General features: G+C 38.9%; 1 protein-coding gene and 1 non-coding gene across 15 annotated transcripts in view; both read left to right on the top strand.

Annotated features, from left to right (window-relative positions):
- pum1 (pumilio RNA-binding family member 1) overlaps positions 1 to 22,187 on the top strand; it is a 137,000-nt gene extending 114,813 nt beyond the window's left edge. For 10 of the 14 annotated variants that reach the window (XM_069895305.1, XM_069895317.1, XM_069895316.1 and 7 more), the window contains 9 exons: positions 98 to 343; positions 875 to 1,142; positions 2,660 to 2,789; positions 3,480 to 3,614; positions 6,864 to 7,001; positions 9,893 to 10,018; positions 13,538 to 13,659; positions 16,526 to 16,718; positions 20,110 to 22,187. In XM_069895305.1, coding sequence (XP_069751406.1) covers positions 98 to 343; positions 875 to 1,142; positions 2,660 to 2,789; positions 3,480 to 3,614; positions 6,864 to 7,001; positions 9,893 to 10,018; positions 13,538 to 13,659; positions 16,526 to 16,718; positions 20,110 to 20,241 — 1,490 coding nt within the window. In that variant the 3' untranslated portion in view covers positions 20,242 to 22,187. The remainder of the gene's footprint in view (positions 1 to 97; positions 344 to 874; positions 1,143 to 2,659; positions 2,790 to 3,479; positions 3,615 to 6,863; positions 7,002 to 9,892; positions 10,019 to 13,537; positions 13,660 to 16,525; positions 16,719 to 20,109) is intronic. The other 4 variants (XM_069895312.1, XM_069895311.1, XM_069895310.1 and 1 more) reach the window with 1 other exon arrangement.
- On the top strand, positions 11,833 to 11,969 carry LOC138742206 (small nucleolar RNA SNORA50). The gene has a single exon (XR_011343996.1). It is a non-coding gene; the product is annotated as a small nucleolar RNA SNORA50 (small nucleolar RNA).
- Positions 22,188 to 22,401: the final 214 nt, after the last annotated feature.

Here is a 22,401-nt window from a genome sequence, read left to right as displayed (position 1 = left end):
GAACTTGTTTCATGTGCCAAATTGCCCATTGCCATGAGATTTGTAATTAGTTATTTTTGTTCCCAGGAAAAATAAACCTCTTTTTAATTCTGTTCAGTTGGCAGCTCAAACACCAGCAGTGGTTCTAGGAGAGACTCACTCACTGGAAGCTCTGATCTATACAAGCGAACAACCAGCAGCCTTGCTCCCATTGGCCACAACTTTTACAATGGATTGGGTTTCTCATCTTCCCCTGGCCCAGTAGGAATGCCTCTTCCAAACCAAGGCCCCAGCCATTCGCTAACACCACCACCATCATTATCATCCCATGGATCATCATCGAGCCTTAACCTGGGTAAGAGGGGTGGGTAACTTTCAGTTAATTTTCTCTTGTTATTAATTTTTATTCCAGATGTTCATTTTTTAAATAGTTTATTATCGGATTATTTAGCATAGCTTTGCCATGTGACTTTTCCCTAGACTTTTAGAATTTTATATTTAGTTTCCAGGAATGCCTTTGACAATTTTTGGAGTTGTATGCATAGTGAGTGGAAAAAAATGTCCTTAATTGCACAGTTATGATGTGCTTGCTCTTGTGGAGCTGCTCTTTCATGTACTCATTGTGCTCTGAATAGTTTTAAGGCTAGTACTTCAATTCATCACAGAAATTGGGATGTAGTGAGTGTTTAAATATATTTTGTGTCATGTAAGGTACATTTGCAAAGTTCCTCTTGCACACTAATGAGGGAATCACAATTGTGCCAGTGTCTCCGTCGTCACATCGAGAGCTACCCTTGTAATGAAATTTTAAAATATTGTTTTTTGCTGACGTAGTAATACATAGTGCAAGTTACCTCATTGAATAAATTCCAATCGTGATACATTTGTATGGTAGGTGGGCTTACAAATGGCAGTGGAAGATTCATCTCGGCTGCCCCAGGAGCTGAAGCCAAGTACCGCAGTGTTAACAGTGCCTCCAGCCTGTTTAGCTCCAGCAGTCAGTTATTTCCGCCATCACGCCTGCGGTATAGTATGTCAGATGTGATGCCGTCAGGCCGCAGCAGATTACTGGAGGACTTCCGTAACAATCGTTATCCAAACCTTCAACTACGTGAAATAGCTGGCCACATCATGGAATTCTCTCAGGATCAACATGGTTCAAGGTGTGGTAAATTGTTGTTTGAATTGGGGTATCTTTTGTAGTTATTTGTGTTTAAGTACATGGTCATGGAGCAGTGGAAGACATCATAGTCACATAGGTGGATCAAAATTGAAGTATTACTTTCCTCATTACTTGGTTAATGTTCTACCTTATGTTGAATTTGGCCAAAATATGGTTAATTGAGCCACACACTTTGATGACATTAAATCCCAGGAAAAGTTTGTGACTGTCAGGTTTAATGTGATGTATGGTGCATTGTGGAATACAGTTCCAAAGGCTTGAATGTAATTGACTTTTATCAATGCATTTTGATAAATTTGTGGAAAAGTGCACAACCTTATGAAAGTTATAGCCTGCATTTCACAGCATTTAAATAGCTCTCACTGGAAAAACAATGTCCTTCCACTATTTTAACTGCAGTTTTTTCCTTTACTCTGCAGCATGTTTTTGTTACACTCTACCTGCATTATTTGACATTGTAACACTATTCCCTACAAAATTTATTGCGCTACGTGATGTATGAATGAAGTTACCTGGATAGAATGTAAAAGAAAGCTCTTTAATGTATCTCAGTATATGTGACAATAAATCAAATGTGTTGCAGGAGAAAATCAAGTGGAACATGTATCAATATGCACAAGTGTATTCTGTAATTTGCATGATTCACACAGAGTAAAATAGGTACTGGTGTTAGGGTCAAGGGAAGGCAACGTAAAAGAGGGAAGAAGGCATAGGTAATGTAGTCCATATTTAGACAGAAGATTTTCCTCTGCTCATATTTAGTTTGGAATGGAAACACTGAAATTTTGCTGTACCTGATCTTGATTGAATACCATCTGTCAACCACCATGTATGCATCCACAGCAAACAGTGTGCTTGCAAACATCTAGATGTTATAGCCTTTTTGGTTTAGTATATTGGAAAGTCACTAACTTCTGGTTTGGGTTGGCAAGATAATTGCTCAAATTTCCCTTTTGAAAGAATTGCAGGGATGAGTCACATTTTTCTATACCCCCTATCACACTTGCATCCCACTAAATTGACCGTTCAGTGTCCTGGGATAGGAATGGGGGTCCTAACTGGGACACTGAATGCTTTCACACTTGTAAGGAGCCATACTCGGGGTTAAGACTGTCTACCTTGAACTGGTGACATCATGACTTATCAAGCTATGGTGGACCGGCCCTAAAGCCTGATCAATGTATTTTGATCTGCGGGCATCTGCAGACGCTGTGGATTGTACTAGGGGCTGTCAATCCCCGCACGAGATGACATCATCAGATGCCAGCGTTGAGCTGATTTTGCTTTCATACTAGACATTTTAAAGGCTGATTGGCAGTTAATTCTGAGGATCACTTGCAAGTGTGAAAGGAGCTTGTGATTTGGGGAGGGTGGTTTTTAATGCTTTCATGAAGGCTGATTTCTTTGAATTCAAAACATGCAAAGCTATTGGTATAAGTTACAAAATCTTCCATCGACTTCCTGAACCATATTGACTTAAAATATTTTGGCCCTCAGGTTTATTCAGCTTAAATTGGAAAGAGCTACCCCTGCAGAGAGACAGCTGGTTTTCAATGAAATTCTGCAGGCAGCCTATCAATTGATGGTGGATGTTTTCGGAAATTACGTAATTCAGAAATTTTTTGAGGTAAGTCGAAAATGTAGCCTTTGTTAGCCCCCATAGAATGGGGACAAGGCAAGATAGGTTAATGGTTCACATTCAATGTGCTTTGCTCATACTAACGGTTTGGGGAAAATTGAGGGCTTTGAAATAAACCAACATTGATTAAAAAAAATTGATGGATTAATTAAGACGTACAATGAACAGGCTTGTGTTTTCAACTGACCCCGTTAGAAGTAACTCATTTTCAGAATGAGATAATTAGCACTGTTTTGGTTGTATCCAACTCCCATTGTGGTTTTTGCCCAGTGGATCACCTTGTAGAATGACCACGTTTGCATATTTTCCAGTGAGAAAACTAACAAGCACAAGAGAATGACTCATTCCCAGTTCTGGTTGGGGTGTTGGTAGTGATAGAGCTTTCAGGGCCGAAAGAATCAACAACTTTTTCTGATCTCTAATGGAGACCAAAATAGATTTTGCGGAGCATATAATTGGTGTTGCCCTTAATAAAAATGGTTTATCTCTAGTTTTCAAAAATTAGGGAGAAACTTATTTCCATGACTAGCGAGAATGTTATCTCATAGTTATTTCAAGCTGGTGAATTGAAAGGAGTGGATGAAGTGTTTCGGGTAGGAGGATTGACTGAAACGAGAATGGTCTGTGTAATTATAGAACTTGCATCCCAGTAAAATGACTGTGCTCCCTGTTCTCTAGTTTGGAAGCTTGGATCAAAAGCTGGCACTGGCTCAACGTATTCGCGGGCACGTCCTTTCTTTAGCACTGCAGATGTATGGCTGTCGTGTGATACAGAAGGCCCTGGAATCCATTCCTCCAGACCAACAAATCATCGTAAGCTTGAATTAGTGTTTGGTCCAAGTTTTTTGGGGCATATTTCATGTGGATTTACTCAAGGCCACATACTAGAAACATCCAAGTTTTCTACCCATTAATTATAATGGGTGGAAAATCTTTCCACCTTTTCATTTTGTGTCTTGACTTCAATTTATTTTGCCCTTTGTTGGATTTTACATTGCATTCTATAAAGTAGCGTCAAACTTTTTCTTTCTACTCGCATACCATCTTAAGTAATCCCTATGCCATAGGTGCCCTGTGATTAGTAAGGGATTGCTTAAAGTTTTAATTGTACCTGATTTACTTGTTATGTGCACGGTTTCATAACTCCAAAGGAAATTGGCCAATGACAATTTTTTCTCAAACAAAATATTTCAGTAACAATTGGGTCTAGAGCAAGTGGTTCTTAAACTCAATGCATAGCCAATGAAGGCAAGCATGCCATAAGCCTTCTTTGCCACTCTTATCTACTTGAATGTCCACTTTTAGGGAGCTAAGGACTTGGATCCCAAGATCCTCTTGCTGTCAAGAATCCATTTGACTTCCCAAATGAAATATGTCACGGTCCAGATTAAATTGCATCTGCCATTTTACTGCCCATATCTAACTGACCTGGTGTGGCACAAATTCAGCTAATTGTTTGTCCACTGCATCACTGTTTGGAAAAAGTCTAATTGCATTCTCATTTTCCTTGCATTCGATCTCACAGAAAATTGCTGTTGAATCTTTAACCACTGTCTGTGCTTGAGGTAAATGCAGTAATTCCTGATTGAATCCCTGGGAATTGTATTGTAGCTATTACAGAAAATTGGCTTAAATGGGGTAGATTGACAAAAATGTTCCTGGTTTCATGGTTTTTTTTCAACAAGATGAGAGTTAAAAAAGAGGGTAGGTAGGCTGCCAATATCAGCTAAAGAAACCCACTTTTGGAAGGAGTGATATGTTAAAAGAATAATCAAAACATAAGTGAGTCTGTATGGATTGAACCAACAACAGAGAGAAAGATGGTCACACCTGGAAAGCATTGCAGGTGGAAAAGCAAATCTGCACATTTTTGACGAGCATTACCTAGTACATCTAGGAAATAGCGATAACTCCAATGTAAACTATCAGCCTGAGTGCATAATCCCTTCATTGCATTTATCATGGAATTATGGAATAAATGCAGAAACAGGCCCTTCAGCCCACTGTGTTTGTGCTGGCCACTGTTTAATCTTACAATAATCTCATTATTTTATTCCTGCTACTTTCTCATGAACTCCCTTAGATTCTTCCACTTGCCTGCACACCAGCAGCAATTTAACAGTAGCTAATTAACCTATCAAGTTGGATAACCATGTTGAGGAACCTATCACCTGCATGTCTTTGAAACATGGGAGAAAAGCAGAACATTTGGGAAGATGCCTGTGTGGACATAGGGAAAATGTGTTAGCTCCACAGAAACAGCATCAGGATAATAAAATGGAGCAATGGTTGTCCTTCATAGACATTCTAGGGTTTCACTGCAAACATGTTCTCATAAATTTGATGGAACTGCCAGAGTGGATAACAGGGAGATGGGAGAAGCCAATAAAACGGGTTGTATAAAGAATTCCTCTCCCAAACATCAGTGTATTAAAGACAAACTATAAGAGAAATTAAGAAGGAAATCAGGAAAACAAAGAGAAGGCATGAAAAAAATGGCAAATAAAATGCAAGGAAATTCCAAACCACAATAGAAATGTATAGTGCCAATTAATGGTGAAATAAACCTGAACATGGATGTATATGTGGCTATAATATTTTTTGCAGTCCAAGGGAAAGTGGCAAGAAGCAGAGAGAAATAGTTGACTATTTCAGTGGCTAAAAGGCTGGGGTTCACAAAGTTTTAGTATTTTTTTGTTATGGGTTAATGATTTAGTCCTCATTATAGGCCATGATGAGAATTTTCAGGTCTCATAAAAGTTAGCTGAATGGTTATGGAGGGAGGAATCCTTGTGCTGTAGTCTGATCAATTGAGTAGGAAAATGGCAAATAGAATTTAATGTAGAGAAATGAGGGTTTACACATTTGGGAGATAAAACAGCAAGGGACCATATAGAATATGGAAGGACGCTGAGTTGCGTGGAACAACACATGAACTTTGGAGTGTATGTGCACAGATCGTTCAAGATAAACAGGACAGGTCAATAAGTTGATTTTAAAAAGCCATAATGAATGCTATCCTTTTATACAAGGTTGGAAGAGCCAGAGGTTTTGCGCAGCTTGCTGCCACTTTGGTCACATTTGGAATTCTCTGTAGTTTTTGTCACTTGTTTGCCACAATTCAGGCAAGGTGGTGGTTTGTTTTCCTTGGAATAGAGGAAGCTAAGGGGAGATTTTAATTGAGATTAAAATTAGGAGGGGGTTTAGAAAGAGTAAAGAGTAAGGATCTATTTCCTTACTTTTGGGGTCATAATCCAAAGCGTATAAATTTCAAAGCAAATGGTCAAAGATTAACGAGATGAGGAAAAGAGGGTGATGGTGGCTGCATTCAAAAGGAAAAGGTCAAGTTCTGGATAGAGATAAGGCTGTATGAATTATCTTAATCAACATGAGTATGCAATGGGTCGAACACCTTTCCATGTCATTTTTTAAAAACTTCTCCAGCAACTCTGGTTTTCCATAAACTAAATTTTATATCTATCTATCTATATTATATTTTTTAAAGCTCAGCAGGTTTTTTAATTCATTATTTTACCTTCAAAGGTTTATGCCCAAATTATTGTACTCTTGTTAAAACAGTATATTTCTACCTGTCAAAATCATATTCTTGCATTCCTGCATTGGATTCCTACATCCTACATTCCTACATTCTTCCATCAGCTTCCTGCCATCTTGTGATTTGTAACTTCTCTGTTGACCATATTTCCATGTCATTGCAAATTTCAGGGTTATATCTCCATATCTAATCCTTTCTAAATAGTTATAGCAGGTTTTCAAAATGTTTCATGCATTGGTGTGGAAGCAGAGTCCCACAATTTCATTTAAATCCAAATGCTTATTTGCTTTATAATGTGAACTAATAAGATTTCATTCATGATGTCTGAGTCATTAGGGCAAAGTTTTAAAAATAAACTGTATATCAAAGATCCAAGAAACATTTGCCCAAGAAAAGAATTTGTATATGATTTGCACACGAAAGGGAATGATTTGTTTGTTTGCAATGTTTGTGGCTTAAAGTATAACTTTTATTAATGTTTTCCGCATTCCCACCTTGGCATACAGAATGAGATGGTGAAGGAGCTTGATGGCCATGTCCTGAAATGTGTCAAAGATCAGAATGGAAACCATGTTGTACAGAAGTGCATTGAATGTGTGCAGCCACAGTCTCTGCAATTCATCATTGACGCTTTCCAAGGACAGGTATGACTTGATGAGATTTTTTTCTTTTAATCACATTGATTTCAGTTGCTCTGCATTTCAGCCAAGTAAATTTTTTTAAAATCTTGGGTGGTTTAGATATTAGAGCAGTGAGGGTCACCCTGATCATTGTCCGCACAAGCAATCATGAGTGCAAGCTGTAGAACAATGAGATTGGTTATGGAAGTGGGCATACCCCTCAGCAGACGTCATCTGGCTAAGTCTCAAATTCAGACTTACCAAAACATTTTCAATAAAAGGATCCCAACCCGAAACATTTATGATTTTTTTTTTACATAGCCACTGTCTTCTGGGAAATTATTCCCAAATTCCCTGAACACAGTCTGTAAAAAGATTGGAACGTAAATGAGTGACTCATTCTCGTTCCAAAATTTGTACCTGCAGCTCCCTAGTCATTATTGTGGATTACCTGCAGTCGAAACTGAACTGCAGGTGGTCTGCAACAACGGGCTAACGAATAACACATATTTGCAAGCCCCGACTTGACACACTTCTGATATTCAGTGTAAATTCATGTAAGGAAATGGAGGTTTCGAGTTTTGGTCGTTCGTGTGTGAACGTCCACCCTGGAAGGTAGGAAAAAAAATTTTGAACATGTAAATTCTAAGTAGAAATGTAACTGTGATCATTTCTACCCATGGGTGCAGCCTGACCTGATCAGTTCCTCCATCAGGTTATTGTTCGCTCTGTAATTTGTCAGATCTTCATTTTCTAACCAACAGCAGCTTTAGAAGGAAAGCTTTAAATTCTGTAAGAAAATATGATTCAAGTTTATGAAAAATCAGTGGCATTTTGGTTTAGTTAATAGCAAAGGCTGTTTACTTTGGGCATTCTGTTGATGAAAGAAAACTGAGCAATATAGCTGTAAAGAATAGGAGTAAGAAGATGGAGTTGAAAGATTTTTTTTAAGAACAGCATGTATTAGAAAAATTAATATATGAAGGTTTTTGGGGAATGGCCAGCACATGGCATAAATATATAGCAGTACAGACAATCATCTTGAGCAATTTGTAGTACAGGCAGTCCCTGGGTTAAAAACTAGTTCCGTTACCTCGGTTTGTCTTTAATTCGGATTTGTATGCAAGTTGGAACAGGTACATAATAATCCCTATTTAGCGTCAGTTAGTCTAGTATATAGTATATACATTGGCGACTTCAGGGGTTTCTACGAGGCTCTAAAAGCTGTGTACGGCCCCTCACCCCAAGTCCAAAGCCCACTGCGCAGCTCAGATGGCGAAGTCCTCCTCAGCGACAAGATCTCCATCCTCAACCGATGGTCAGAACACTTCCAATCTCTTTTCAGTGCCAACCGCTCAGTCCAAGAATCCGTCCTCCAGCTCCCTCAACAGCCCTTAAGGCTAGAGCTGGATGAGGTCCTCACCTGTGAAGAGACATATAAGGCAATTGAACAACTGAAAAGTGGCAAAGCAGCAGGTATGGATGGAATCCCCCCCCAGAGGTCTGGAAGGCTGGCGGCAAAACTCTGCATGCCAAACTGCATGAGTTTTTCAAGCTCTGCTGGGACCAAGGAAAGCTGCCTCAGGACCTTCGTGATGCCACCATCATCACCCTGTACAAAAACAAAGGCGAGAAAACAGACTGCTCAAACTACAGGGGAATCACGCTGCTCTCCATTGCAAGCAAAATCTTCGCTAGGATTCTCCTAAATAGAATAATACCTAGTGTCGCCGAAAAATGTTCTCCCAGAATCACAGTGCGGCTTTCGCGCAAACAGAGGAACTACTGACATGGTCTTTGCCCTCAGACAGCTCCAAGAAAAGTGCAGAGAACAAAACAAAGGACTCTACATCACCTTTGTTGACCTCACCAAAGCCTTTGACACCGTGAGTAGGAAAGGGCTTTGGCAAATACTAGAGCGCCTCGGATGCCCCCCAAAGTTCCTCAACATGGTTATCCAACTGCACGAAAACCAACAAGGTCGGGTCAGATACAGCAATGAGCTCTCTGAACCCTTCTCCATTAACAATGGCGTGAAGCAAGGCTGCGTTCTCGCACCAACCCTCTCTTCAGTCTTCTTCAGCATGATGCTGAAACAAGCCATGAAAGACCTCAACAATGAAGACGCTGTTTACATCCGGAACCGCACGGATGGCAGTCTCTTCAATCTGAGGCGCCTGCAAGCTCACACCAAGACACAAGAGCAACTTGTCCGTGAACCGCTGCAACCGTGTCTGCCTGTCCCGCATCGGACTTGTCAACCACAAACGAGCCTGCAGCTGACCTGTACTTTACCCCTCCATAAATCTTCGTCCGCGAAGCCAAGCCAAAGAAGAAGATAGTATACCTTTATATGTATATAAAGAACTTCCCAATACACGAAACATCTTAGCACAGTACATAATAATAAAAATAACTACATACTGTCATAAGATCATGATTAAAAGTTAACACTCACAGGAGACGATGAAGAGATGGTTACTCTCGCAATGCTGGGTGATAACAGTGCTCCTGACCCCATGGCCGTCCCGCATCTTCACTCCTTCTGATCCGTACCTGGCTCCCTCTCGCACCACATCCCCTTCCCGGGCAGTCTCGTGAGAGTTTCCTACAGCATTGTATCTCACGATGCTGGTTGATGGTAGCATCACGTGAGAATATCCTACAGCTTAACCACACTCAAAACAGAAGTTCACAGCATTCTACTTCTAGTCGGCTTCAAGGTATGTAATAATGAGTTTGTAAATAGGGCTTTTTGAAATAGGGGGCTGTCTGTATCACAAAAACAAAAAGTTACCATTTTAAATAAAATTTCCACTATACTACATTACATATCATAAATTTATTCTGTATATGCTGTTTTAATCCTTTCCCTTTTTGCAACCTGAACCTGAGCTATTTTATTTTTACTAAAGGTTTTTGCTCTATCAACTCATCCTTATGGCTGTCGTGTTATCCAACGGATTTTGGAGCATTGCATGCCCGAGCAGACCTTGCCTATTCTGGAGGAGCTACATCAACACACAGAGCAATTAGTTCAGGTATGTGTCCTTGTATGCTAAGGCCTTTGTGTTGCTCTAATTCTGAAATTTGGCAGCAAACCTCAGCTCTAACTCTTGTATTTCCTGTTGGAAACTTGATTATCTTGCAGTCCTTGTGGCCATGCCTCTAAAGCCTGTGGTACTGTTTTCTTACTTAGGACTGTCCAGCCAAAAGCAGCATTTTCCCACTGATTTCTCTGTCCAGCCATTTGAGAATTTTCAGTTTTGAAGCTTTCTGCCTCCAAACTTCCAACAAATGGATCTACACTCTTTAAGGAAAGTCTGCCCAATATAGAAGTCAGTTTGATGAAGCTCTATAACACCACCTTTTGGACAAAGGCCCAGCACACATCTCCGTGGTCTATCTAGGATGTAATTGCAAGGACTTTATTCTTGGCTTTTTAAAATTGAAGACCGTCATGCCCTTAAAAACTTCAAAAGAAAGTTGAGCTTTCTCTAATATTCCATTTCTCACTTATGGCATCTGCTGTACAATTCTAGTAATACTTGGGACATTGATGCTGAATTATAGATTTTCTGGACCATTGGATAATATTGATACTCCCAACACATTTTTAATGCATTTTTTTGGATATTACATAGTATCATTTCCCGGTGAACCCTGGTCAACTGGGAAATGAAGTCATGGACGAGGACTAGGGCTTGGTGAGTTAAAAGTGAGTGTGCCAAACATCTAGTGAGTCAGATGCTAAACCGTTGGGACTTCTGAATGATTAAATGTGGTTGATTGGAGTTGTACTCATTGCCTGCCTCTTTTGAATCTGCGATTTCCTCAAGGCTTGTTAAACTTGGAATGCTCTTCTAAATTACTGATTCAGATTGTAAATAGTTGAGGCCTAAGTTAAAGCACGGTTGTTCTGGAGTAGGTCACTGTGAAGCTTTTTTCTTAACTCGTTATTACTATAAAATGGACTAGTTTTGGTCAGGGATTAGTGGTAACCTGAATGGTATTTGCCTGTGATCTCCAGCATAACTTGTTGGTGTTCCTTTTTTATCAGAACAATACATTGTTTCTTTATATATGTTAGCCTTACTGAAGTTGAAAGTGGAAATGTTTATAACAACCCTTCACACCCAAACTTTGTGTTTATAATGTGTCTTTCTGATACTTTGTGCAGACTGAGATAAATGGGCTACTTTCTTATTTCGGGTTGAATCTGATGTTGTCCTCACTCAAGTGTGAGTGCATTTTCACTGGTCCACGTTAGGAAATGAAGTGGTCCATATTTGGAATGAGCTGCCAGAAGTAGCTATAAAAGCTGGTAGAATTACAGCAGTCAAAATGAGAAATATATGGATAGGTAGGGTTTAGAAGGATATGGATCAAATTCAGGTAACCAAGATTAGCCCAGAATGCCGGGTTTGTCTTCATGGACCAGAAGGATATCCTTTTCTGATTTGAATTGTATCAAGCCTGCTTTTGCATCCACTGAAGGGGGAGGCACCCCCTCTGGTTTAGGGTTTCTTCTGAACAACAATCCTTTGATGTTTCAGTGTATGAGAGATACCCTGTCACAAATGCAGTCTTGAGTAGGCACACTAGTTTCTGGCGTAGACTGAGTCAATGTGGAAGTGGGAAAAGATACCAATGTGGAAATTTAATGCTAAATCGACTCTAACTTTATACAGACCAGGTCATAGCCTTTCAATGTACATTTGCAATTGACGTAAATTTCCTACATTTTTTAAAGGATTATATTTTTTGCCTTTATCTGGGAATAGAAGAAAACTGTAGGGGCCAAAGATGAATCCCTCATTTTAATTCTTCCACCCTTAGTGTTAAAATTTGGTCTCTGCACTGTATTTGAACCTGTGAAGTACTGATCTGTAGTGTCATGGGCCAAGCGACAGTGCTACAGTAAATACTTGTGATAACTGGAATTTCTCAGCATTCAACACTGAGCTGTTCTTTTAAACATAAGTGACATGTGTTGTGATTTCAGCACTGCTTAGTGCTACATTTACCAATAATTGATCAAGATTTATTTGAATTGGGTACAAGAATGTTTTGGGAGCTACTGCTGATAAAGTAACCCAAAAATAAGAATAGAAAGTACTCAGCGCTTTGAGATAGTCGTGTCAGCATAACAAATCACATCTGATTTTTGGTGTTGGGGATCAGTTACACAAAAAGAATCAAGACAGAATGTTGAAGTCAACAATTTTTCCATAGGGATCAGAGAGTTGAGAGAGAATACTTTTTTTTCTAAGTTCAAGAGCAGAAACAATTTTCTGCCTTCTGTTCCAATATCAGCAGTAATCTTTCAAAGGAAAATTATTTTGATTTCAAATTATCCTTTGATAATGTCGGCAGAATCACAAACAGCACTGAAGAAGTGTACAGGAGGGATGTGGATCAGCTCATTGAACAACAACAACCTTGCGCTCAACGTCAGCAAAACCAAGGAGATAATTGTGGACTTCAGAAAGAAATCAAGGGAACACGACCCAGTCCTCTTCGAAGGCTGAGGAGTGGAGAAGGTCAAGAACTTCAAATTCCTCAGATCTCCAAGGATCTGTCCTGGAGCCTCTGTGTTGATGCAATCACAAAGAAGAATCGCCAGTGGCTCTACTTTGTGAGGTGCCTGAGGAGATTCAGTATGTCACCGAAAACTCTCAAACTTCTACTACAGGTATATCGTGGAGAACATTCTGGCTGGTTGCATCACTGCCTGATATGGAGGCACCAACTTTCAGGATGAGAATAAACTCCAGAGGGTCGTTAACTCTGCCTGCGACATCACAGGCACTAGACTACTCCATTGAGGACATTTTGAGGTGTCTTAAAAAAGCAGCCTCTATCCTCAAAAAGACCCACACCACCCACTCTTCACTCTGCCACCATTGGGTGCAGGAGCTGAAAGACAAGTACTCAACGGCACAAGGACAGCTTCTCCCCCACTGACCTCCAATTCCTGAAGGAACACTGAACCAAAGACTTTGCCTTACTTTTCGTGCATGACCATTTTAATTATTTTCATATTTATAGTAATGTTGTAAGATGATTATAATATGAATGCTTGTATTGTTACGCTACCACAAAAAAAACGAATTTCATGACTTGCTCATGACAATAAATTTTGACTGATCAACGTCATGTTAAGTGCTGATTGGCAATCATGGAATTTACATGGAGCAATGTTTCTTTTATCATCATTTTTACCAATTTTGTTCCCAATCATTTGATGAGTGATTTTAAATAAATATCCTTGCAAGCATCATTATACAGTAAAACCCCTGTTACCCAGAATTCAAGCACCAGCAAAATTGAAAAGCAGAAAATAAATGGGTAAAAAATACAGGTTTAAAATTGGTGCACCTCATGATTAGTTCACCAAGCATGCAACATGCAACTGAAAAATACACTGAGCTGGCATCTTCCCCATAGGTACCAGATACCAGAGGTTTTATTGTACATATCTAATTTGAATTCTTTAAAATTCTTCAAAAAGCATTTGAAGTACCTATTGATATTTATATCTGTTCATATAATTGCAGGATCAATATGGGAATTACGTCATTCAGCATGTCTTGGAACATGGCCGTCCTGAGGATAAGAGTAAGATCGTGTCTGAAATCCGAGGAAATGTCCTGGCTCTGAGCCAGCACAAGTTTGCCAGGTACAGCTTGCAGTATCTGGTTGGTTGCTCTTAATACAGAATTAGTTGAACTCGAGTCACTCTCTGATTTGACAGATTGACCTTTTGTACATCGGAGCCACTGATTCAGATGTTGGCCCTTCCACTTTGAGGGAACTATTTGTTTTTGTGGTATGATTCAGTTTATTAATTAAAAAAAATATCATGAAGACTTCAAATTAAACTTCAGCATAATTTGCTGGCTTTTGTTCCTTATTTCCCTCTTCTCCACGAGTTCTTCCCTTATTCCTGTTTACTACCACTTGAAATGGTGATGGATCATTTAATTCTAACCTTAATCAAATGACACCTGCCATTAGTGGTTATACAAAACAGAATCTTCAGTTTTCTGATGGTTTGTAAAGTTTTTTTAAAAATTGTAACTGCCTCATTACTAAATTTTGGCAATGTTTAATCTTAGATTTGGGGAGAAGCAGGTGAATAGACTTGAGAGGAAAAAATACATCGGTCATGATTCAAATGGTAGAGCAAGTGACCTAATTATGCTCTTACATTTTATGAACGATCTTAAATGGTGTCATTTGTAGGCAGTAAGGGTCGATTGTTCATATGTATGTTGTTTCTCCCTTTAGTCTGGTGTAGTTACGTTTCTCAACTATTGACAGATTTGATGTTCGACAGCCTGTTGAGAAATTGTGTTTAGGGATCTCAGCTCTGCAAAATGGTATTGGTAGGGGGAACGGAAGAAGAAACAAGAACAGAATGTGGCGTGCTGAAGGATATAATTTGGTTTACTTTTTTTGTGTTGGCCTTTTGAAAGATCAGAACCTTTTGAAAGATCAGAAGATCTATTAGTCCCTCAATTTTCATTCCCTGACAGTTCACTGAGTAAAGAATTCTTAATCCCCTCCTGATACTTTGCCAGTGATATTTAATCTATGGCCCCCGAATTGCTGACCAAGATAAAGGATGTTGACATTGTGTGTATCTATCAATTCACTTTGCAAACTTTGAAAATATATTTTGACTCTCTATTCCATGAAAATTGGTCCAAACGTTTGTCCCAATTTTTTTTTTTTACTCTTGTTTCTTTACACTCCATTAGAAAAATTCATTGTTAATGAATTTAATAGTTCCATAGAGACCTCTACATTTCTCATCCATAAATCCACTTGATAGTTTAATACGGTACAATTCTGATTATCCAAAATCCTCATTTATCCAAAATTATTTTGGAGCCGAACTGACCGGGTGAGGATGTGTCGGTGATTGGCAGAGGCCAATATTTTTTTGGTGAGAATTAAACAACTTAATGCTTAAAAATCCATCCTTTGTTTTTGTTGTTTAAATACTGTTACAAGTGATTTGCTGTTGCTACTGGTCTGTTTAAAAAATGACCAGTTCTCCAAAAATAAACATCTATCTGACATAGTCCAGGTCCTGACCATTTCTGATAATTGGGAGTTGTGCTGTACTATCTTCTCAACTTTCCCAAACAACTTGCCAGTTTTTGTTTATGGACACCAAGGTGAAAACCATATCACTGGGTTTTGCCAAAGTACACCATCTCACAAGGTTCATTGGTCTCCACCTGCCAAGTCTCTGCACATTCTACCATCATGGGAGTCAACTTTGTGATATTGCTTTCCACACAAATCTCCATCATTCCTAAAAATTATGAAGAATTGAAACTAATGTTTGGATTCCAATGCCTTGATTTGAATTCTGACCTCAATGGAAGCATTTTAGAAATTCACAATTAGCATCATCATGTATCAAGTGCCATTTCTGTTCAATAAAACTAAACCATGGTCTTTTGGAGTGTCTGGGACCAACTGGTTGCTACCTTTAGTTGATTTGGAGTTTGTGACAAGGGTTTGGAAGATTGTTTTAGCTTGAATGCTTCTTTGCTCCCAGGCTTAGTGCCTATCCATTTCACAGAATCTTAAGCATAGGAGGCCATTCAGCCTGTTCAGAATATACTGGTTCTTCGATAGAGCTGAGCACCATAGTCTCAGACTGCAGGTTTCTCCCTATAACCCTGCAGAGGGCTTCTTATCAATGAAATACTTTGTGATTCTGCAAACCTTTCAGATAGTTGTTACCATCTGGGAAAAGCTCCCCCTTTTCCTTTCTGGATCAGTCATTCCCATATTTGAATCACACTTTTTTTTACACTTGAGTAAAAACATTCTCCCCATCCAGCTCCCCAGTTAGGGATTTGAAACTGTCCTGGAGAATTCTCAGTTAGCACCTTGTTGCTAAATCAGCTGGAATTTTTACTTAATTTTACATTGTGAACTTGGTGCCTCAGCACCAGAATCCTGCAGTGTTTGTCAAGTCTGTTCCTGACAGAGTTAAGAGCCGCTGTTTCCAGAACTTCCATGACTAAGTTTGGATCTGACCTGTTGGGTGCTTCCCCGGTGGAATGGTTTTCTCTACCTGCAGTATTAAAACTCTTTATAATTCATTTGCTATATTGAGTATGAGAGCAGGAGCGATCATCAAGGATCCGCACTGCCCAGCACACGTTCTGTTCTCACTACCATCAGGAAAGAGGTATAGATGCCACCAGACTCATGCCACCAGGTTCAGGAGCGGTTGCTACCCTTCAACAATAAATTAAATCAGGGACTTATTTAGAGACTTAATTGTGCACTTTATTCATTTAAAAAATTCTCTGGATTGCACAGTCAATTGTTTACATTTGTTTATTTATTTGCATCTCCACATTGGGTATAATTTTTTGCACGACCATTAAGTGTTAATTCTGCCTGGCTCACAGGAAAAAAATCTTGGTTGAATGCAATGTTGTGTATGTACTTTAACAATAAATCTGAAATCAGAGACTGAATGGGCCATCAGCATAGATGTCTTTATTTTGTAGCAATGTCGTTGAGAAATGTGTGACCCATGCCTCTCGTGCTGAACGAGCTTTGCTGATTGATGAAGTGTGCAGTATTAATGATGGTCCTCACAGTGCCTTATACACGATGATGAAGGATCAGTACGCAAACTATGTGGTACAGAAGATGATCGATGTGGCAGAGCCAGCCCAACGCAAGATTGTGATGCACAAGGTAGATTGTGAACTATTTTAATGTACTGTTTGAAAAGAAATTCATTTAAATGTTTTTCAATTTAATATTTTCTGCCATTCATATAACATGTGCTAAGAGTTTGATCTTAATACAGCTCATTGTTCACAAAATTTGTGTAAAACCTCCATGGATACTCAAATCTTCATTCACCCTATAACTTCATGCCCAGTTAATAGATGAGATTAAATACTGTTTGAACAGAAGTCTTTTCCTTCCCCTGTGATGTCATATTCCTCAAGGTCCAAATTCTGCATTGTGAAACTTGTGCAGCGATCTGCTCTCTTGTCCTTGTTCACTGCATCATGTCACAATAACACCCTGACTACAGCTTAATTATGCTTAATGTCCATTATAGATTTTTTTGAATGACATGGTATAGAATGAGGAAGAAGTAATGGCACTTCTAACACAGAAAATAACTTTTAGTGTGTTTTTGGAAGCTCCAAGGGCAAATCTTCCATCATAGTCCTGCAGCATGGTAACAGGCCCACAGATGCCTTGTGCTGCATTAGTCCCATACAGCTCCATTCCCCTCCCGACTAGTTATCCATGTAGTTAGGGGCAGCACAGTTAACCTAGTGGTTAGCGTAGCGCTGTTACAGTGCAAGTGATTGGAATTTGGGTTCGAATCCTGTGCTGTCTGTAAGGAGTTTGTGCGTTCTCTCCGTGTCTGCATGGGTTTTCCCTGGGGGCTCTGGTTTCTTCCCACCCTTCAAAATGTACCAGGGGTTGTAGGTCATTTAGGTATAATTGGGTGGCATGGGCTCATGGACCAAAATGGCCTGTTAATGTTCTGTATGTTCAAATCTTTTATAATTCTAAATTTTAAGCGCTTCTTAAAGGAAACAAATGTGCTTTCCTCCACCACTTTGGCAGCTTGTTACATATGCCCACCACCCTCTGAGTAAAGAACTGTCCTCTGCATCCCTTCTGAATCCCACCGACCTTCCCCCTCCTCTCACCTTATAGTTATGCTATCTCATCTTAGATCCTCCTACACTGGGGAACAGACTGTCACTATTCACCTTATCTTTGCCCTAGCCCTCAGTAAAATCACCACTTAACCTCCAACTCTCCAAGTAAAACAAGTTATTTTTTTCAGTCTCATTCAACTTCACTAATCCTGGCAACAACTTCGTTAACCTCTTCTCTACCCTTTCCAACTTTATAATATTCATCTTGTAGCTACATTGCACATAATATTCCAAGTGTAACTTCACTTGTATTCACTGAAATTAAAAAAGATCATTTTAAGTTGATGTTTTGTCACAAAGCTTGGGACTATTATTTGTCTAATACTGCAGTTCACCCCTCTTTCCAATTCTCCCATCAATCGAACTTCAGACATTCCCCTCCACCCATTCCTGAATCTTCCTCTAGATCAGGGGTGGCCAACTTTTTAATTTTTGACATACAGCACGGTAACAGGTCATTTCAGCCCACGAGTACGTACTAGAGGTGTAGGTTAATTGGGTGGCATGGACTCGTGAGCCGAAATGACCTGCGACTGTGCTGTTTGTCTAAATTAAAATGTCGGCCACTCCTGCTCTAGATTGTTCCTTGTGATCTTGTACCCAAACCTCATCTATTCCCTCAAGCGCTCAGCCACCTATTCCTCCAGCAAACAACTTGAAGAACAAAGTCTTTGTTTCCCGCCCAAACTCTTTCCTTACTATTTTTGCCCCTGATAACTGTGCAAGAATGAGCCTCAGTGTTACTTCACTCCCAGTGGAGGTGCTGACGGAGAGTGCTGCATTGCCATACTGCCAATTATCACCTCCCCTTGTATTATTCCTCATCAGCCTTCCACTCCACTTCCCCCCCCCCCTCCCCAAAGACCTTTTTTGAAATCCTCATCCTTCCCTTTGATGTTGATGTCCCAATTATTCCTTTGCTGGCTGACTTGGCTAGCCTTGATTTCCACCTTGTATAGATGTGCCCCACACAACTTTGTTCAGTTTTTGTAGTTACTGACCAGTGCAGTGTCCCAGCCCAAAAATATTCCAGTTTTAGATCTTATTTTCAATACAACTTTGGTCTCAGGTTTCTCTATCTAAAAAATAACCTGTACAGCAGTACATCTTTGAGATATTGGCATTGTTCCAATTCTGGTCTCTTCCATAAATTACTAATTGTTGAGACACAAGAAGGCAGATGCTGCAATTTAGAACAATCATCGAGAAGCTGGAGGGACTCAGTGGTTCAAGCTACATCCATGGAGAGAAATGCACCATCAATATTATTGATTTGGGCCCCTATCTATCTCATTGTTGACTTAAGTTGTTCCTTTGCTGTGCCTTCAACTGCTTTGGCCCAAGTGCCTTTCTACTTCTCAAAACCTACTAATTCGTTCAAGCTTTTTTAGCAGTTTATCTACACATGCTGTATCATAAAAATATTTAATCAAGAGCACTTCAAGTTCCATGAAACAAGTTGTTAATTGAATTGCGATTCCTGATATTGTGATTGCAAAATCATTTATTCTGGCCACAACCCTCTATTGTCTCAACCATGACCCTTTTCAGAATATCACGTCATCTGAAAATATACTTCAGAGAGGAAGTATCGTTTAGTTTGGGTAAACCTGTATAATTGAACGACTTTTATGAATGTAATAAATGCATTAGAAAGTACTTTGTAGCAACTTGGTTTATCTTGGATAGCCACATAAACCATTCTTTTCCTCCCACTGATAATATTCGACCTGCTCAGTTTCTCCAACCAGTAGCTTGTTGCTCCAGATTGCAACTTCTGTAATCTCCTTTGTGTACCCAGTAGCCAACTAACAGGTCTATATTAGCAGGGTTGCAACATTGGCTAATGAGTGAGCTGCCCTAAACAATTTTTCTTGGTCTGTGTGATGCTTTTTTTTAGTGGCAGTAAATATGATACTTTGAGAACACCAGGCTGAGAAACAGCTTCTTCCCAGTGAGACTGCTGTGTACAACTGAACGAACTACTCATACAAACCCTCCAAGCCTCTACTATTTATTAAGCAATATTCCATTTTTATATACAGTAAAATCCCTGGTATCGGAATTGGTAGACAACGAATAAGTGAATTTACAGGTTGCTTGATATTGTGTGTTGTGCGATTAACAAGCTAAAAGCAAATCGAGCCAATTTAAAATTTCTTTTTTTTTAACTTATTTCAGCTTTTTTTGCCAGTTGTTTGAATTCCGGATAATGGGTTTTGCTGTACATGTACTGCATATGTATAATTTATCTGTATGTATTATGTCTGATGAGTGTTTGCATGCTTTTGCACTGGGGACCAGAGAACTCTGTGTTTTGTTGGGTCGTGCTTGTACAATCAGATGCTAATAAATTAACTTATCCTTGTAACTTGATGTTTAAAATCTCTTTGCAGATCAGGCCTCACATTGCAACCCTTCGTAAATATACCTATGGAAAGCACATTTTGGCCAAACTTGAAAAATACTACATGAAGAATGGAGTGGACTTGGGCCCCATTGGTGGACCACCGAATGGAATGCTGTAAATTTTTAAAGCAGATTAACTCCTCCCAACTCCCTTTCCTGAGGGACTAAAACGTGATTGACTGATGTGATAACCAGCAGCCTAATCCTTCACCCCTGCAGGCTCATTACAAAAAACACCTTGATTTTAGGTTGCCCTACCACGCTAGCAAAAAGCAAACCAATTTAGTTTCTTCAGTGAAAGCATTTATAAATTTTATTTTAAGTCTTGTTATGTATATATTATATATGATGCTTTAGCAATTCCCAAAGTCCTATTTTTTCCCAGGAGATGTTCACACTTGGCTAAATTTTTTTAGAAATGATCACTGCCCTGCTTTTCTACCTTGTCTCAGTGATGTATAGAAATAGTTGTACATAAGGTTTAAGATAAAAAGAAAATACATCAAAATTGTGATATTTTAATCATCCCATTAAATGTACAAAAAGTAGAAAAGTTCAGGGTGCTTTTTTTGGTGAAATTGGGCTTGTGCTATATGCAGATTCGGCTCAATATACTGCTATGACAGTAAGATATGCAAGAAATTGAAATTTACTTGTAATTATCTTTTTTCATTATGGACATGAGCTTTTCAGCAATTTGGCAAATTTATTTTTTAAACCCGTTACACAGGTTTTCAGAACATGACAATTAACTTTAAAATGAAAGTTAATGTGTAAAAAAAAAAACAAAAACCACATGAAATGGGCACAGTGGATGTCATTTTTTTCATAATTTCCCCTCGCCTGTGGGTGTTTTTAAACATGAATACCTGCTGTTTTTATGATTTGCATTGATTGATCCCATCCCTGCTTTCTGGCCACCCCAAATTCCAGGTATGCTGTTTGGTTCTCTCTCAACCATTGAACACAATTTCTGTTTGTGTGCACCCTCTTCAGGTGTGCAGCTTGCCTCCTACTCCTTCAATAGGTAGGTGTGTACAATAGAACATACAGCCAAGAGGACTGAATGTTTTACAAATATCAGCCCGAGGAAAACAAAATGAAATCCAACCAAATGTTTGGTCTTGCTTATAAATATGTAGTGTATAATTGTTGTAGACTTTGCATATATATTTGTAGTTTTTTCCCCCTTTTTTGGCAATTTGATGTCTATCTGTATCTAAAATGTACCCTAGTAGTGGAGCATAATTTGATTGTACAATTGTACATTTGTAAACCTCTATAATGTAAATGTGGAAAGTTTGAACCAACTTTAACCCTTTGAAAACAAATAATACTGTGCATTTCAGTGTATATTCACATTTTTTTCCTTTTGTCGTTAGCATATAGTATTGTACAATGTAAATTCTCAATCAGAAGTAAATTTTTGAAGGAAAATGTTCTATCTTTATACAGCTGTAGGGAATGTAAAACACTTGCTTTTTTTTTAATCTGTCACTCGATGGAACGGTAGTCTTTATAATTGTTGTGGAAAATTAATAATCTGTTCACATAGAACTTTTACAAATATTGTAATGTTTTTTTTGTTGTGACAGTAAAACAAATTGTGCATAGCGACAGAACCCCTAGTTACCATGGAAACAAAACTTCCTGTTCATCTTGTAAAGTGTGGACCTACCCCTTTTGTACAGAAGATACCTGTATTTTGCATTTTTTGTCTACTTGTAAGTGAATGTATGATACTGTCAATTTTCTTGGTTTGAATATAGAAATGTAACACTACATTCATGATGTACATTTACAGAAAGCCTTGTGTATATTTCCAGAAGAACTTTTGCAAGTACACCTGTAACCATATGTGTATAATTAACAAACCTGTGTATGCTTGGCCTCTGCAAATATTTTTTGTAACTTTTTTCTTGTGTAGATTGTCTCTAAAAACAACGCGTGCTCTTTATTTTGAAAAGAAAAGTACTTTAAAATCTGTACTTGTGTTTTAAAAAAAACTCTGGGTGGTTTGGTTAGACATTTTTGGAAAACATCATTAAAAGAGCTAGTAATTCGATTGTTTCTATGGGACCCATTTTATAAGTCATTTTACTAGCTTGGGATTTCAGCATCTATTTGTATGGAAACGGTCAGTTTGTATGTCATCCTGAGCAATGGCATACCCTGTTACATAATTCTATGTATTCCTTTGTGCCCAATGTCAGAGAGTCTGAAAGTGGCAGCGCATCTGGTTGTGAGTGCATGACTGACTGCATTCTTGCCCCGTGCAT

Source organism: Narcine bancroftii, chromosome 8 (assembly GCF_036971445.1).
Source record: "Narcine bancroftii isolate sNarBan1 chromosome 8, sNarBan1.hap1, whole genome shotgun sequence".
NCBI lineage: Eukaryota > Metazoa > Chordata > Chondrichthyes > Torpediniformes > Narcinidae > Narcine > Narcine bancroftii.
This window is presented reverse-complemented; position numbering and strand designations above follow the sequence as displayed.